The sequence below is a fragment of the Patagioenas fasciata genome, chromosome 32, assembly GCF_037038585.1.
Source record: "Patagioenas fasciata isolate bPatFas1 chromosome 32, bPatFas1.hap1, whole genome shotgun sequence".
Lineage (NCBI taxonomy): Eukaryota > Metazoa > Chordata > Aves > Columbiformes > Columbidae > Patagioenas > Patagioenas fasciata.
Window position 1 is genome coordinate 2,288,332 of NC_092551.1, and position 16,311 is coordinate 2,304,642.

Here is a 16,311-nt window from a genome sequence, read left to right on the forward strand (position 1 = left end):
GGGTGACACGGGGGGGACACGGGGGGGACACGGGGGGGTGCGGGGCTATAAGTGGCGGCGCGCGGCGGGGGCCGCACCCACCATGGCCACCCCGGGGGGGACACAGACGGAGCACGCGGCGGTGAGGGGGCACCCATGGGTGGGGGGGCACCCACGGGTGGGGGCACAAAGGGGTGGGGGCACCTATGGGTGGGGGGCACAAAGGGTTGGGGGCACCCATAGGGGTTGGGGGGCACAAAGGGGTGGGGGGAACGAAGGGGTTGGGGTGCAAAGGGGTGGAGGGAACAAAGGGGTGGGGGACACCTATGGGTGGGGGGCACCCATAGGGGTTGGGGGCACCCATAGGGGTTGAGGGGCACAAAGGGGTGGGGGGAACGAAGGGATGGAGACACCCACGGGTGGGGGGCACCTATGGGTGGGGGGCACCCATAGGGATTGGGGGCACCCATAGGGGTTGGGGGCACCCATAGGGGTTGGGGGCACAAAGGGGTGGGGGGAACGAAGGGGTTGGGGTGCAAAGGGGTGGAGGGAACAAAGGGGTGGGGGGCACCTATGGGTGGGGGGCACCCATAGGGGTTGGGGGCACCCATAGGGGTTGGGGACACAAAGGGGTGGGGGGAACGAAGGGGTTGGGGCGCAAAGGGGTGGAGGGAACAAAGGGGTGGGGGGCACCTATGGGTGGGGGGCACCTATGGGGGGGCACAAAGGGGTAGGGGTGCAAAGGGGTGGGGGCACCCATAGGGGTTGGGGGGCACAAAGGGGTGGAGGAAACAAAGGGGTGGGGGCACCTATGGGTGGGGGGAACAAAGGGGGGGCACCCATAGGGGGTGGGGTTCACCCATGGGTGGGGGGCACCTGCGGGTGGTGGGGGGCACAAAGGGGTGTGGGGGGTGTTGGGGGACACAAAATGGGGGGGGGGGGCACCTATGGGTGGGCACGCGTGGGTGGGGGGCACCCAGGGGGGGTCCCCAGAACAGGGGGAGTCCTGGATGGTGGGGTGGGGTCTCCATTAAAGGGGGTTCCCCATTTCCGGGGGGGTCCCATTTCCGGGGGGTCCCCATTACCGGGGGGGGACCCCATTTCCGGGGGGTCCCCATTAGGGGGGTTCCCCAGAACATGGGTGGACCCGTTCTAGGGGTTCCCCATTAGGGGGGTTCCCATTAGGGGGGTTCCCATTACCGGGGGGTGTCCCCATTACCGGGGGGTCCCCATTGCAGGGGGGTCCCCATTAGGGTGGTTCCCATTACCGGGGGGGGGTCCCCATTACCGGGGGGTCCCCATTGCGGATCCCCATTACTGGGGGGTCCCCACTGCGGGGGGGTCCCCATTACCGGGGGGGGTCCCCATTACAGGGGGTCCACATTGCAGAGGGGTCCCCATTACCGGGGGGTCCCCACTGCGGGGGGGTCCCCATTACCGGGGGGGCGTCCCCATTACCAAGGGGTCCCATTGCAGGGGGGGTGTCCCCATTACCGGGGGGTCCCCATTACTGGGGGGTCCCCATTGTGGGGGGTTCCCATTACTGGGGGTGCCCATTACCAGGGGGTCCCCATTACCAGGGGGGTCCCCATTACTGGGGGGGGTCCCCATTACCGGGGAGGTGTCTGCATTACCGGGGGTTCCCCATTACCGGGGGGGTCCCCATTACCAGGGGGGTCCCCATTACCGTGGGGGTCCCCATGGGGGGGTTCCCATTACCGGGGGGTCCCCCTTGTGGGGGGTCCCCATTAAGGGGGTCCCCATTACTGGGATGTCCCCATTGCAGGGGGTCCCCATTAAGGGGTCCCCATTACTGGGGTGTCCCCATTGCGGGGGGTCCCCATTAGAGGGGGTCCCTATTTCGGGGTGATGTCCCCTTGCAGGAGGGGTCCCCAGCACAGGGGGGGTCCCGATTACAGGGGGGTCCCCATTACCGGCGGGTTCCCTATTGCGGGGGGTCCCCATTACAAGGGGGGTCCCCATTACCAGTGGAGTCCCCATTAGGGGGGTCCCCAGCATGGGGGGTCCCCATTACAGGTGGTCCCTATTCGGGGGTGATGTCCCCTTGCAGGAGGGGCCCCCGGCACAGGGGGGCGCCCCGGCACAGGGGGGGTCCCCGGCACAGGGGGGGTCCCCGGAGCAGGGGGGGTCCCCGGAACAGGAAGGGTTCTTCTCGCTGCTGAGCTCGGTGCAGGGAGCGCGGATGGACGAGCAGCGCTGCAGCCTGGGGGGGGCCGGAGGTGAGGGGCCGGGGACGTGGGGACATGGGACAGGGGACATGGGGACATGGGGACAGGGGACAGGGGACATGGGACATGGGGACATGGGACATGGGGATAGGGGACATGGGGACAGGGGACACGGGGATAGGGGACATGGGGACAGGGGACATGGGACAGGGGACATGGGGACATGGGACATGGGGATAGGGGACATGGGGACATGGGGATAGGGGACATGGGGACAGGGGACATGGGACAGGGGACATGGGGACATGGGGACATGGGGACATGGGACAGGGGACATGGGACAGGGGACATGGGACAGGGGACATCGGACAGGGGGACAGGGGACATCGGACAGGGGGACATGGGGATATGGGGACATGGGGGCAGGGGACATGGGGACATGGGGACATGGGACAGGGGACAGGGGACATGGGGACATGGGGACATGGGGACATGGGACAGGGGACATCGGACAGGGGGACAGGGGGACATGGGGGCAGGGGACATGGGGGCAGGGGACACGGGGGCAGGGGAACATGGCATAGGGGACATGGGGGCAGGGGGACAGGGGACATGGGAACATGGGGACATCGGACAGGGGGACATGGGGATATGGGGACATGGGGACGGGGACATGGGGACATGGGGATATGGGGACAGGGGACATGGGATATGGGATATGGGATATGGGATATGGGACAGGGGACATGGGGGCAGGGGGACAAGGGGACATGGAGGCAGGGGACATGGGATGGGGGACATGGGACATGGGGACAGGGGAACATGGGATAGGGGACATGGGAACATGGGGACATCGGACAGGGGGACACGGGGATATGGGGACATGGGATATGGGATATGGGATATGGGACAGGGGACATGGGGGCAGGGGGACAAGGGGACATGGGACATGGGGACAGGGGAACATGGGATAGGGGACATTGGGGCAAGGGGACATGAGATGGGGACAGGGGGACATCGGAGAGGGGACATGAGACATTGGGACAGGGGACATGGGACAGGGGAGCAGGGGGACATGGGGATATGGGGGCAGGGGACAGAGGGCATGGGGACATGGGAAAGGGGACATGGGGACATGGGACAGGGGGACATGAGGGCAGGGGACATGGGGACATGGGATGGGGGGACATGGGATGGGGGACATGGGACGGGGGATGGGGGACATGGGGACATGGGACATGGAGACGGGACAGGGGTACAGGGGACGGGGGACATGGGACATGGGGGGGACACAGTGGAATATGACAGACATGGGGGGGACCCTGGCGATGCCGGGGGTGGCCGGGAGGTGGCGATGTCGCGATGTCGCGGTGTGTGGGGCGATGTCGCGGTGTGTGGGGCGATGTCGCGATGTGTGCGGGGCCGATATCGCGATGTGTGCGGGGGCGATGTCGCGATGTCGCGATCCCCTTGGGCAGCGGGCGGGGCCGCCCCCCCGGCCCCTCCCGAGCTGTCGGCGCTGCTGGAGCTGGTGGCGAACGCACAGGGCCGGCGGATGGACGAGCAGCGGCTGCCGGTGCCGCGCCTGCCCGGCTTCGGGAACGGACAGGTACGGATGGGGACACCGGGACCGATGGGGACACCGGGACCGATGGGAACACCGGGACACTGGGACCGACAGGGGGACACTGGGACCGATAGGGGGACACCGGGGTTCGGGGGACAGGGACCCGTGGCGAGCGCGCAGGGCCGGCGGATGGACGAGCAGCGGCTGCCGGTGCCGCGCCCGCCCGGCTTCGGGAACGGACAGGGACGGATGGGGACACCGGGACCGATGGGGACACCGGGACTGGGACACCGGGACAGGGACCGACAGGGGACACCGGGATAGGGGGACACCGAGGTTCGGGGGGACACCGGGACAGGGGGGACAGGGACCGATAGGGGGACACAGGGGCTTGGGGGGACAGAGACTGGGGGACAGGGACATGGGGACACCAGGGTTTTGGGGCACAGGGACCGATGTGGGACACCAGGACAGGGACAGCGGGGTTCGGGCGGACACCAGGATGGGAACAAGGACCGCTAGGGGGACACCGGGACAGGGGGACACGGACCGACAGGGGACACCGGGACAAGGGGGACAGGGACAGATAGGGGGACATGGGGACACCGGGGTTCGGGGGGGACAGGGACAACAGGGGACACCGGGACATCGGGACAGGGTGGACACCAGTGTTCGGGGGGACAGGGGGACACCAGAACAGGGGGGATAGGGACTGACAGGGGGACACCAGGACATGGGGACACTGGGGTTCAGGGGGGACAGGGTCCAAGGGACAGGGACATGGGGACACCGGCATTTGGGGGGACAGGGACCGACTGGGGGACATCGGGACAGGGGGTACAGGGACCAACTGGGGATGGGGACACCGGGGTTTGGGGGAGACAGGGACTGGGGAACAGGGACATGGGGACACCAGGACAGGGGGACAGGGACCGATAGGGGGACACAGGGGCTTGGGGGGACAGAGACTGGGGGACAGGGACATGGGGACACCAGGGTTTTGGGGCACAGGGACCGATGTGGGACACCAGGACAGGGACAGCGGGGTTCGGGCAGACACCGGGATGGGAACAAGGACCGCTAGGGGGACACCGGGACAGGGGGACACGGACCGACAGGGGACACCGGGACAAGGGGGACAGGGACAGATAGGGGGACATGGGGACACCGGGGTTCGGGGGGGACAGGGTGGACACCAGTGTTCGGGGGGACAGGGGGACACCGGGGTTCGGGGGACACCAGAACAGGGGGGTAGGGACTGACAGGGGGACACCAGGACATGGGGACACTGGGGTTCAGGGGGGACAGGGTCCAAGGGACAGGGACATGGGGACACCGGCATTTGGGGGGACAGGGACCGACTGGGGGACATCGGGACAGGGGGTACAGGGACCAACTGGGGATGGGGACACCGGGGTTTGGGGGAGACAGGGGCTGGGGAACAGGGACATGGGGACACCAGGACAGGGGGACAGGGACCAACAGGGGACACAGGGACTGGGGGACAGGGACATGGGGACACTGGGGTTTGGGGGGGACACGTATGGGGACATGGGGGGAAACTGGGGGGTCACCAGGGGACAGGGAACCAGTGTTTGGGGGATACTGGGGAAGGGGACACAGGGACACAGGGGGGACACCTGGGACCCTCCTGGTGTCACCCCCATGTTGGGGACACCCCCATTGTCACCCCCCCCTTCTCTCCACAGGACTGAGCCCCAGTCCCCGATGGTGTCACCGACCCCCAACGTCCCCAAGCTCGTGATGTCACCCCACGTGTGTCCCCCCCAAGCTGTCACCCCCCAATAAACCCCCTGAAGGCGTCACCGCGGGGCCTGGGACACGGGGGGGTGGGGACACGGGTGACATTGCCGGGGGGACAAGGAACATGGGGTGACACTAAGGGACACCCACACCAACGGGTGACACGAGGGGGTCCCAGGGCTGACACTAAGGGACACCCACACCAACGGGTGACACGAGGGGGTCCCACGAGTGACACTAAGGGACACCCACACCAACGGGTGACACGAGGGGGGTCCCATGGGTGACACTAAGGGACACCCGCACCAACAGGTGACACTAGGGGGGTCCCACGGGTGACACTAAGGGACACCCACACCAATGGGTGACATGAGGGGGGTCCCACGGGTGACACTAAGGGACACCCACACCAACGGGTGACATGAGGGGGGTCCCACGGGTGACACTAAGGGACACCCGCACCAACAGGTGACACTAGGGGGGTCCCATGGGTGACACTAAGGGACACCCGCACCAACGGGTGACACGAGGGGGGTCCCATGGGTGACACTAAGGGACACCCACACCAACGGGTGACACGAGGGGGGTCCCATGGGTGATACTAAGGGACACCCGCACCAACAGGTGACACTAGGGGGGTCCCATGGGTGACACTAAGGGACACCCACACCAACGGGTGACACGAGGGGGATCCCACGGGTGACACTAAGGGACACCCACACCAATGGGTGACACGAGGGGGGTCCCAGTGGTGACACTAAGGGACACCCACAGCACACAGGTGGCACAAAGTGACACGAGGTCCCCAGGACACCCCTGGTGGCACCAGGGGACACCAAGCCACCCCCTGTGTCACCCTCGTGTCACCGTGTCCCCCCACGCAAGCGGTGACAGTGACAATGACAACACCAGCGCTGTTTATTAGCGTTGGGGACACCGCGGGTGGCATTGTCCCCTCTGAGGACGGTGATGCCACCGGGGCAGGGACACGGGGACGGCCACGTGTCCCCGTGTCACTCACGTGGTGGCATCAGGACGCAGCCACGTGTCCCCGTGTCACTCACGTGGTGGCATCAGGACACGGACACGTGTCCCCGTGTCACGGACGCGGTGACAAGACGCGGCCAGATGTCCCCTCTGTCACGGCGGTGGCACCGGGACACAGCCGCGTGTCCCTTGTCACCAATGCGGTCCCAGTGGTGGCATCAGGACAAAGCCACATGTCCTCTCTTGTCACCTGTGTGGCCATGGCGATGGCATCAGGACGAAGCCACATGTCCCTTGTGTCCCCTCTTGTCACCTGTGTGGCCATGGCGATGGCATCAGGTGGTAGTCACTGTCCCCTTTGTCACCAACATGGTCACAGCGATGGCACGAAGACAAAGCCGCGTGTCCCCTTTGTCCCCTCTTGTCATCAACGTGGCCATGGTGATGACATCAGGACGAAGCCACATGTCCCCTGTGTCCCCTCTTGTCACCTGTGTGGCCATGGCGATGGCATCAGGTGGTAGTCACTGTCCCCTTTGTCACCAACACAGTCACAGCGATGACATCAGGATGAAGCCACATGTCCCCTTTGTCCTCTCTTGTCCCCAACGCGGCCATGGCAGTGGCGTCGGGACACGGCCACGGTGACAAATGTAGTCAGATGTCCCCTTTTGTCACTGCCACGGTGACGGTGACGGCACCAGGAGGAAGTCGCGTGTCCCCTGTGTCACCGCAAAGCCACGGTGAGCCGCCACGTGTCCCCGGTGTCACGGCCGCGGTGTCACACGCTGGGGGTGGCCGCTGTCCCCGTGTCCCCTCAGTCTCGGGTCCCCTCCCGCAGCCGCCGCTTCAGCTCGGCCAGGGCCCGGCGCTGGGGACACGGGGACAAAGGGGACACGGGGTCAGGGGAACATGGGGACAGTGGGGACATAGGGATGGGGGACAGGGGATAGTGGGGACAGGGGGACAGTGGGGACACAGGGATGGGGGACAGGGGATAGTGGGGACATGGGGACAGGAGACAGATAGTTGGGACATGGGGACAGTGGGGACATAGGGATGGAGGAGAGGGGTAGTGGGGACATGTGGACACAGGGACAGGAGACAGTGGGGACATGGGGACAAGGGGACATTGGGGACACAGGGATGGGGGACAGGGGATAGTGGGGACATGGGGACAGGAGACAGAGAGATAGTGGGGACACGGGACAGTGGGGACACAGGGATAGGGGACAGGGGATAGTGGGGACAGGGACAGTGGGGACACAGGGATGGGGGACAGGGGATAGTGGGGACACGGGGACAGTGGGGACAGAGGGACAGTGGCGACACAGGGATGGGGGACAAGGGATAGTGGGGACATGGGGACACAGGGACAGGAGACAGTGGGGACATGGGGACAAGGGGAACATGGGGACAGTGGGGACATTGGGGACACAGGGATGGGGGACAAGGGGATAGTGGGGATATGGGGACAGGGGGACGGGGGGACAGGAGACAGAGAGATAGTGGGGACATGGGACAGTGGGGACACAGGGATGGGGGACATGGGATAGTGGGGACATGGGGACAGTGGGGACAGGAGACAGTGGGGACACAGGGATGGGGGACAGTGGAGACAGGGGGACATGGGGACACAGGGACAGGAGACAGAGGGGACATAGGGACAGGGGGACAGTGGGGACATGGGGACACAGGGATAGGAAACAGTGGGCAATGGGGACAGTGGGGATAGTGGGGACAGGGGGACAGTGGGGACATGGTCACAGTGGGGACAGGGGGATGGGATAGTGGGGACAAGGGATAGGGGACAGTGGGGACATGGGGACAGGGGGACATGGTGGGTCAGAGGACAGTTGGGGACAGGGGGTCAGGGGACACAGGAGAAAGGAAACAATGGGGACAGGGGGCACATGGGGACAGTGGGGACAGTGAGGACAGTGGGGACAGGGGACAATGGAGACATGGGGACAGTGGGGACAGGGGACATGGGGGAGAGGGGACAATGGGGACATAGGACAGTGGGGACACAGGGGACATGGGGTGAGTGGACAGTGACAAACCGGGGTCAGGGGCCGGTGGGGACATGGGGTGAGGGGACAATAGGGGGTCAGGGGACAGCAGGGACATGGGGACACAGGGGAAAAGGGGACAGTGGGGACACCAGGGGGATGCTGGGGACATTGGGGACACCGCAAGGACATTGAGAGGGTTGTTGGGGACATCGTGAGGGACACTGGGGGGACATTTGGGACACAGGGGACACTGGAGAGATGTTAGGGACATGGGGTGACACAGACAGTGACACTGGGGACACAGGGGTGACACACGGGACACGGAGGTGACATTGGGGACATCGGGGTCACTCACCCGCTCAGGGTCGTCGGGTGGAAAAATCTCCCTCTGGGGACAAAGGCGGGGTCAGGGGGGACCCAGGCGTCCGGGCCCCTCCCCCACCAGGGGACCCAGGTGTCCGGGGCCCCAAACCCCTTTAGGGGACCCAGGCATCCGGGGCCCTCCCCACCAGGGGACCCAGGCGTCCGGGGCCCCAAACCTCTTTAGGGAACCCAGGCATCCGGGGCCCCAATCCCCTTTAGGGGACCCAGGCGACCGGGGCCCTCTCCCTCCAAGGGACCCAGGTGTCAGGGGCCCTCCCACCAGGGGACCCAGGCGTCCGGGGCCCCAACCCCCTTTAGTGGACCCAGGCATCCGGGGTCACTCCCCCCAGGGGACCCAGGCGTCCGGGGCTCTCCCACCAAGGGACCAAGGCATCTGGGGCCACTCCCGCCAGGGGACCCAGGCGTCCGGGGCCCCAACCCCCTTTAGTGGACCCAGGCATCCGGGGTCACTCCCCCCAGGGGACCCAGGCGTCCGGGGCTCTCCCACCAAGGGACCAAGGCATCTGGGGCCACTCCCGCCAGGGGACCCAGGCGTCCGGGGCTCTCCCGCTAAGGGACCCAGGCGTCCGGGTCCCCATGTCCCTTTAGGGGACCCAGGTGTCCAGGGCCACTCCCCCCCAAGGGACCCAGGTGTCCGGGGCCCTTATCCCCAGGGGACCCAGGCGTCCGGGTCCCGCCCACCTTGCGCTTGACCACGCCCCCCTGGAACGGCCCCGCCCGGTTGGAGACCCAGAAGACGCCGACGGGGAAGGACAAATAGAGGAACATCTGGGGACAACGACACTGTCACCTCCTGTCACCCCCCGGGGTCACAGCGGTGACACCAGCACTGCCACCTCTGCACCGGTGTCACCCGTCGTTCCCCATGTCACCCGTGTCCCGGTGTCACCTGCTGTCCCCAATGTCACCTGTATCCCAGTGTCATCCGCTGTCCCCAGTGTCACCCACTGTCCTCCACTGCCACCCGTGTCCTGGTGTCCCTCACTGTCACCTGTATCCCAGTGTCACCCGCTGTCCCCAGTGTCACCCACTGTCACCCGTGTCCTGGTGTCCCTCACTGTCACCTGTATCCCAGTGTCACCCGCTGTCCCCAGTGTCACCCACTGTCCCCCAATGTCACCTGTGTCCTGGTGTCACCCACTGTCTACAATGTCACCTCCTGTTCCCCTAATGTCACCCGTGTCCCGGTGTCACCCGCTGTTCCCCCAATATCACCTGTGTCCCGGTGCCACCCTCTGTCCCCCAATGTCACCTGTGTCCCTGTGCCACCCCCTGTCCCCTAATGTCACCTGTGTCTCGGTGTCACCCCCTGTCCCCCAATGTCACCTGTGTCTCGGTGTCACCCGCTGTCCCCCAATATCACCTGTGTCCTGGTGTCACCCACCATCCCCCAATGTCACCCGTGTCCCAGTGTCCCCTGCTGTCCCCAATGTCACCTGTGTCCCAGTGTCACCTGCTGCCCCCACTGTCACCCGTGTCCAGGTGTCGCCCGCTGTCCCCAATGTCACCTGTGTCCCAGTGTCACCTGCTGTCCCCCAATGTCACCCACATCATGGTGTCACCTGCTGTCCCCAATGTCACCTGCATCCTGGTGCCGCCCCCTGTCCCCCCATGTCACCCACTGTCCCCAGTGTCACCTGTGTCCTGGTGTCACCCACTGTCTACAGTGTCACCTCCTGTTCCCCTAATGTCACCCGTGTCCCGGTGTCACCCACTGTTCCCCCAATATCACCTGTGTCCCGGTGTCACCCAATGTCACCTGTGTCCTGGTGCCACCCTCTGTCCCCCAATGTCACCTGTGTCCCTGTGTCACCCCCTGTCCCCCAATGTCACCTGTGTCTCGGTGTCACCCGCTGTGCCCCAATATCACCCGTGTCCTGGTGTCACCCGCTGTCCCCACTACTGTCACCTGTGTCCTGGTGTCACCCACCATCCCCCAATGTCACCCGTGTCCCGGTGTCCCCTGCTGTCCCCAATGTCACCTGTGTCCCAGTGTCACCTGCTGTCCCCCAATGTCACCCACATCATGGTGTCACCTGCTGTCCCCAATGTCCCCTGTGTCCCAGTGTCACCTGCTGTCCCCCAATGTCACCCACGTCATGGTGTCACCTGCTGTCCCCAATGTCCCCTGTGTCCCAGTGTCCCCTGCTGTCCCCAATGTCACCTGTGTCCAGGTGTCACCCACATCATGGTGTCACCTGCTGTCCTCAATGTCACCTGCATCCTGGTGTCACCCCCTGTCCCCCCATGTCACCCACTGTCCCCAATGTCACCTGCATCCTGGTGTCACCCCCTGTCCCCCCGTGTCACCCACTGTCCCCAATGTCACCCATATCCCAGTGTCACCCACTGTCCCCAATGTCACCCATGTCCAGGTGTCACCCGCTGTCCCCAATGTCACCCATATCCCGGTGTCACCCGCCGTGCCCAAAGTCACCTGTGTCCCAGTGTCACCTCCTGTTTCCCCAATGTCACCCGTGTCACCCCCCGTCCCCCAACGTCACCTGTGTCCCCCGTTGTCCCCTCAATGTCCCTGTCAGGATCCCCCAATGTCACCAGCCCCAATGTCACCCCCGGGTGTCCCCAGGGGGGGATGGGCCCTTATTGCCCCCCCATCCTAACACCCGCCCACCTGCCCCCCAAGTTCTTACCCTCCCCCCCAGGTTCAACACCCCCCATTGCCCCCCCCGGTTATTACCTCCCAAACTACCCCTAAACTGCCCTCCCCCATTAATACCCCCCAATCCCCCCCATATTTGCCCTATTTACCCCCCCACGGGGTTAATACCCTTTACTTGCCCCCCCCACGTGCTGAGCCCCCTATTGCCCCCCCAAACTATCCCTAAACTGCCCCCCCATGATTAACACCCCCCCCTTATTGTCCCCACCCCCCTATTCCCCCTCGTTAACACCCCCCAAGTTATTGCCCCTAATTGCCCCCCCCACCCGGGGTTAATAACCCAAATTGCCCCCTATTACCCCCCTTGTTACCCCCCCTTATTGCCCCCCCAATCGCCCCCCCTTTTCGCCCCCCCTCCCCATTTTCCCCCCGTTTTCCCCCCCACACACCCGCAGGATCTCCAGCTTCACCCCCATGGCGCCTCCAGAGCCACTTCCACCTCCCCACCCCGCAACACGACGGCCGCCCATTGGCCGAGCATCCAGCACCGACGCCGCCTATTGGATGGAGGAGAGAGCCGGCCAATCAGAGTTGGGCGGGAGGGGCGGCGGGGCGAGGCTCGGAGGCGCTGGCCAATGGGAGTTAGGCGGGAGGGCGAAGGGAGGGCGGAAGTGGCGTCAGCGCCGGAAGTGGTGGCGGAGCGGGAAGGTATGGCGGACGCGGCGGGGATGGCGGAGCCGCCGGGGCTCGGAGCGGAACCGGGGGCAGAACCGGGAGCGGATCAGGGACCGGAACCGGGAGGAAAACCGGAGATGGAGCTGGGAGCGGCCCCTGGGCCGGAGCTGGACCCGGAGCCGGGGCCTGAAGCGGTGATGGAGTCGGAGCCGGAGCGGCCCGAGCTGAGCTTTGTGAGTGGGGATCCGGTCCCCTCCCCTTGTCCCCCCGCCGTGTCCCCCCCGCTTCCCCGTGTCCCCCCCCACGGTGTCCCCTCCCTCCCCGTGGTGTTCCCGTGTCCTTCCCCCCATGTTCCTGTCGCCCCCGTGTCTCCCGTGTCCGTCCCCCTGTCCCCCCGTGTCGCCATCCCCCCCTTGCTCTGTGTCCCTGTTGTCCCCCCTGCTCCGTGGCCCCGTTGTCCTCCCCCCCGCCATGTCCCCTACCATGTCCCCGTTGTCCCCCCTCGTTCCCCATTGTCCCCCCTCGTTCGCACTCCTTGTGTTCCCATTGTCCCCATCCCCTTACGGTGTCCCTTTTGTCCCCGATGTCCCCAGGAGGAGGTCCCCCCTCGTTCCCCGTTGTCCCCCCTCGTTCCCCGTTGTCCCCCCTCGTTCCCCACTGTCCCCCCTCGTTCTGCCTCCTCGTGTCCCCGTTGTCCCTGTCCCCTGACGGTGTCCCCTTTGTCCTCAGTGTCCCCAGGAGGAGGTTCCCCAGGAGGAGGAGCTGCTGTCCCCCTTCGTTCCCCATTGTCCCCCCTTGTTCCGACTCCTCGTGTCCCTGTTGTTCCCGCCCCCTGACGGTGTCCCCAGGAGGAGGAGGAGGTTCCCCCTTGTTCCCCGTTGTCCCCCCTTGTTCCACCTCTACGTGTCCCTGTTGTCCCCATCCCCTGATGGCGTCCCCTTTGTCCCCAATGTCTCCATGAGGAGGAGCTGCTGTCCCACCTTGTTCCGCCTCCTCATGTCCCTGTTGTCCCCATCCCCTGACGGTGTCCCTTTTGTCCCCAATGTCCCCAGAAGGAGGAGGAGGTTCCCTACGAGGAGGAGCTGCTGTCCCCCCTCGTTCCCCATTGTCCCCCCTTGTTCTGGCTCCTCGTGTCCCCTGACGGTGTCCCCTTTGTCCCCGATGTCCCCAGGAGGAGGTTCACCATGAGGAGGAGCTGCTGTCCCCCCTCATTCCCCATTGTCCCCCCTTGTTCCGCCTCCTCATGTCCCCGTTGTCCCCAATGTCCCCAGGAGAAGGAGGAGGTTCCCCATGAGGAGGAGCTGCTGTCCCCCCCTCATTCCCCATTGTCCCCCCTCGTTCCGACTCCTCGTGTCCCTGTTGTCCCCGTCCCCTGACGGTGTCCCCAATGTCCCCAGGAGGAGGAGGAGGTTCCCCCCTCACTCCCCATGTTCCCACTTGTTCCGCTTCCTCGTGTCCCTGTTGTCCCCGTCCCCTGATGGCGTCCCCTTTGTCCCCAATGTCTCCATGAGGAGGAGCTGCTGTCCCCCCTCGTTCCCCGTTGTCCCCCCTCGTTCCCCGTTGTCCCCCCTCGTTCCCCGTTGTCCCCCCTCGTTCCCCGTTGTCCCCCCTCGTTCCCCGTTGTCCCCCCTCGTTCCCCGTTGTCCCCCCTCGTTCCCCGTTGTCCCCCCTCGTTCCCCGTTGTCCCCCCTCGTTCCCCGTTGTCCCCCCTCGTTCCCCGTTGTCCCCCCTCGTTCCAGCTCCTCATGTCCCCGATGTCAGTGTCCCCGTTGTCCCCAATGTCCCCAGGAGAAGGAGGAGGTTCCCTAGGAGGAGGAGCTGCTGTCCCCCCTCATTCCCCGTTGTCCCTCCTCATTCCCTGTTGTCCCCCCTCGTTCCAGCTCCTCGTGTCCCCCTTGTCCCCGTCCCCTGACGGTGTCCCCTTTGTCCCCAATGTCCCCAGGAGGAGGAGGAGGTTCCCCACGAGGAGGAGCTGCTCCGCAACCCCTTCTCCGTGCGCTGTTGGCTCCGCTACGCGCAGGCCCGGGGGACGGGGCCGCGGCACCGCCTCAACATGCTCTACGAGAGGGCCCTGCGGCAGCTGCCCGGCAGGTGACATGGGGACACCGGGGACACTGGGGGGACATGGGGACACTGGGGACATCGGGGGGGACACGGGACAGCAGGGACATGGGGATGTTGGGGACACCAGGGGAACAGGGACAGCTCTATGAGAGAGCCCTGTGGGAGCTGCCCAGAAGGTGACATGGGGACACTGGGGGGACATGGGGACACCGGGGACATCAGGGGGCTCACGGGACAGCAGGGACATGGGGATGTTGGGGCCACCAGGGGAGCAGGGACAGCTCTGTGAGAGAGCCCTGTGGGAGCTGCCCGGAAGGTGACATGGGGACACTGGGGGGACAGCAGGGACATGGGGACGTCAGGGGGACAGGGACAGCTCTGTGAGAGGGCCCTGCAGTAGCTGCCTGGAAGGTGACATGGGGACACTGGGGGGACATGGGGACATCGGGGACATGGGGATGTTGGGGACACCAGGGGAGCAGGGACAGCTCTACGAGAGAGCCCTGTGGGAGCTGCCCAGAAGGTGACATGGGGACACTGGGGGGACAGCAGGGACATGGGGGCATTGGGGACAATGGGGGCATTGCAGGGGGACAGGGGACAGCAGGGCCATGGGGACACTGGGGACGCCAGGGGACAGGGACAGCTCTACGAGAGGGCCCTGTGGCAGCTGCCCGGAAGGTGACATGGGGACACCGGGGACAGCAGGGACATGGGGACATCGGGGGACAGGGACAGCTCTGTGAGAGGGCCCTGCAGTAGCTGCCTGGAAGGTGACATGGGGACATGGGGATGTTGGGGACACCAGGGGAGCAGGGACAGCTCTACAAGAGGGCCCTGCGGTAGCTGCCCGGAAGGTGACATGGGGACACTGGGGGGACAGCAGGGACATGGGGGCATTGGAGACAAGGGGGGCATTGCAGGGGGACAGGGGACAGCAGGGCCATGGGGACGTTGGGGCCACCAGGGGAGCAGGGACAGCTCTATGAGAGAGCCCTGTGGGAGCTGCCCGGAAGGTGACATGGGGACACCGGGGACAATGTGGGGACATGGGGACACCGGGGACATGGGGATGTTGGGGACACCAGGGGAGCAGGGACAGCTCTACGAGAGAGCCCTGTGGGAGCTGCCCGGGAGGTGACATGGGGACGTGGGGGGGCATTGGGGACAATGGGGGCATTGCAGGGGGACAGGGGACAGCAGGGACATGAGGATGTTGGGGACACCAGGGGAGCAGGGACAGCTCTATGAGAGAGCCCTGTGGGAGCTGCCCGGAAGGTGACATGGGGACACTGGGGGGACAGCAGGGACATGGGGGCATTGCAGGGGGACAGGGGACAGCAGGGACATGGGGACACTGGGGACACCAAAGGACAGGGACAGCTCTACGAGAGGACTTTGCGGCAGCTGCCCCGAAGGTGACATGGGGACAGCAGGGACATGGGGACATCAGGGGGACAGGGACAGCTCTAGGAGAGGGCCCTGCAGTAGCTGCCCGGAAGGTGACATGGGGACACCGGGGACACTGGGGGGACATGGGGACATCGGGGACATGGGGATGTTGGGGACACCAGGGGAGCAGGGACAGCTCTACGAGAGGGCCCTGCGGTAGCTGCCCGGAAGGTGACATGGGGACACTGGGGGGACAGCAGGGACATGGAGGCATTGGGGACAATGGGGCATTGCAGGGGGACAGGGGACAGCAGGGACATGGGGACACTGGGGACGCCAGGGGACAGGGACAGCTCTACGAGAGGACCTTGCAGCAGCTGCCCGGAAGGTGACATGGGGACACTGGACACACCAGGGGGACAGCAGGGCCACTGGGACATCAGGGGGACAGGGACAGCTCTGTGAGAGGGCCATGTGGCAGCTGCCCGCAGGTGTCACTGGGGACGTGGGGGGACACCGGGGACAATGCGGGGACATTGGGGACACCATGAGGACAAGGACAGCTCTATGAGAGGGCCAGGAGGAGACAGGTGACAATGACACCAGTGTCCCCATTTACAATCTGTGGTACCCGTACCTGCGACTGTGGGAAGTGCCAGGGGGTGATGTGGGGTG

The 16,311-nt window shown here is 65.5% G+C and overlaps 3 protein-coding genes across 4 annotated transcripts in view; 2 read left to right on the forward strand and 1 right to left on the reverse strand.

Moving 5' to 3' along the window:
- Window positions 1-65: 65 nt before the first annotated feature.
- Window positions 66-5,559, forward strand: PCP2 (Purkinje cell protein 2). Of its 2 annotated transcripts, none has more exons than XM_071800708.1 (4): window positions 66-121; window positions 2,051-2,219; window positions 3,647-3,777; window positions 5,445-5,559. In XM_071800708.1, the coding sequence occupies exons 1-4, from the start codon at window positions 83-85 to the stop codon at window positions 5,448-5,450; spliced, it is 345 nt and encodes a 114-aa protein (XP_071656809.1). In that variant the 5' UTR covers window positions 66-82; the 3' UTR covers window positions 5,451-5,559. The 2 variants fall into 2 exon arrangements, with proteins under 2 accessions (XP_071656809.1, XP_071656810.1); XM_071800709.1 differs by having other exon boundaries at window positions 3,715-3,777.
- An 840-nt stretch (window positions 5,560-6,399) lies between these two features.
- On the reverse strand, window positions 6,400-12,035 carry PET100 (PET100 cytochrome c oxidase chaperone). Its single transcript, XM_065859261.2, has 4 exons — window positions 11,955-12,035; window positions 9,567-9,653; window positions 8,857-8,889; window positions 6,400-7,357 (listed from the first exon to the last, which is right to left on the reverse strand). The coding sequence occupies exons 1-4, from the start codon at window positions 12,033-12,035 to the stop codon at window positions 7,304-7,306; spliced, it is 255 nt and encodes an 84-aa protein (XP_065715333.2). The 3' UTR covers window positions 6,400-7,303.
- Window positions 12,036-12,187: 152 nt separating this feature from the next.
- The window catches only part of XAB2 (XPA binding protein 2), a 56,069-nt gene continuing 51,945 nt past the window's right edge, over window positions 12,188-16,311 (forward strand). The window contains exons 1-2 of the mRNA XM_065859312.2: window positions 12,188-12,413; window positions 14,123-14,271. Of these exons, the coding sequence (XP_065715384.1) occupies window positions 12,216-12,413; window positions 14,123-14,271 (347 nt within the window). The 5' untranslated portion in view covers window positions 12,188-12,215. The remainder of the gene's footprint in view (window positions 12,414-14,122; window positions 14,272-16,311) is intronic.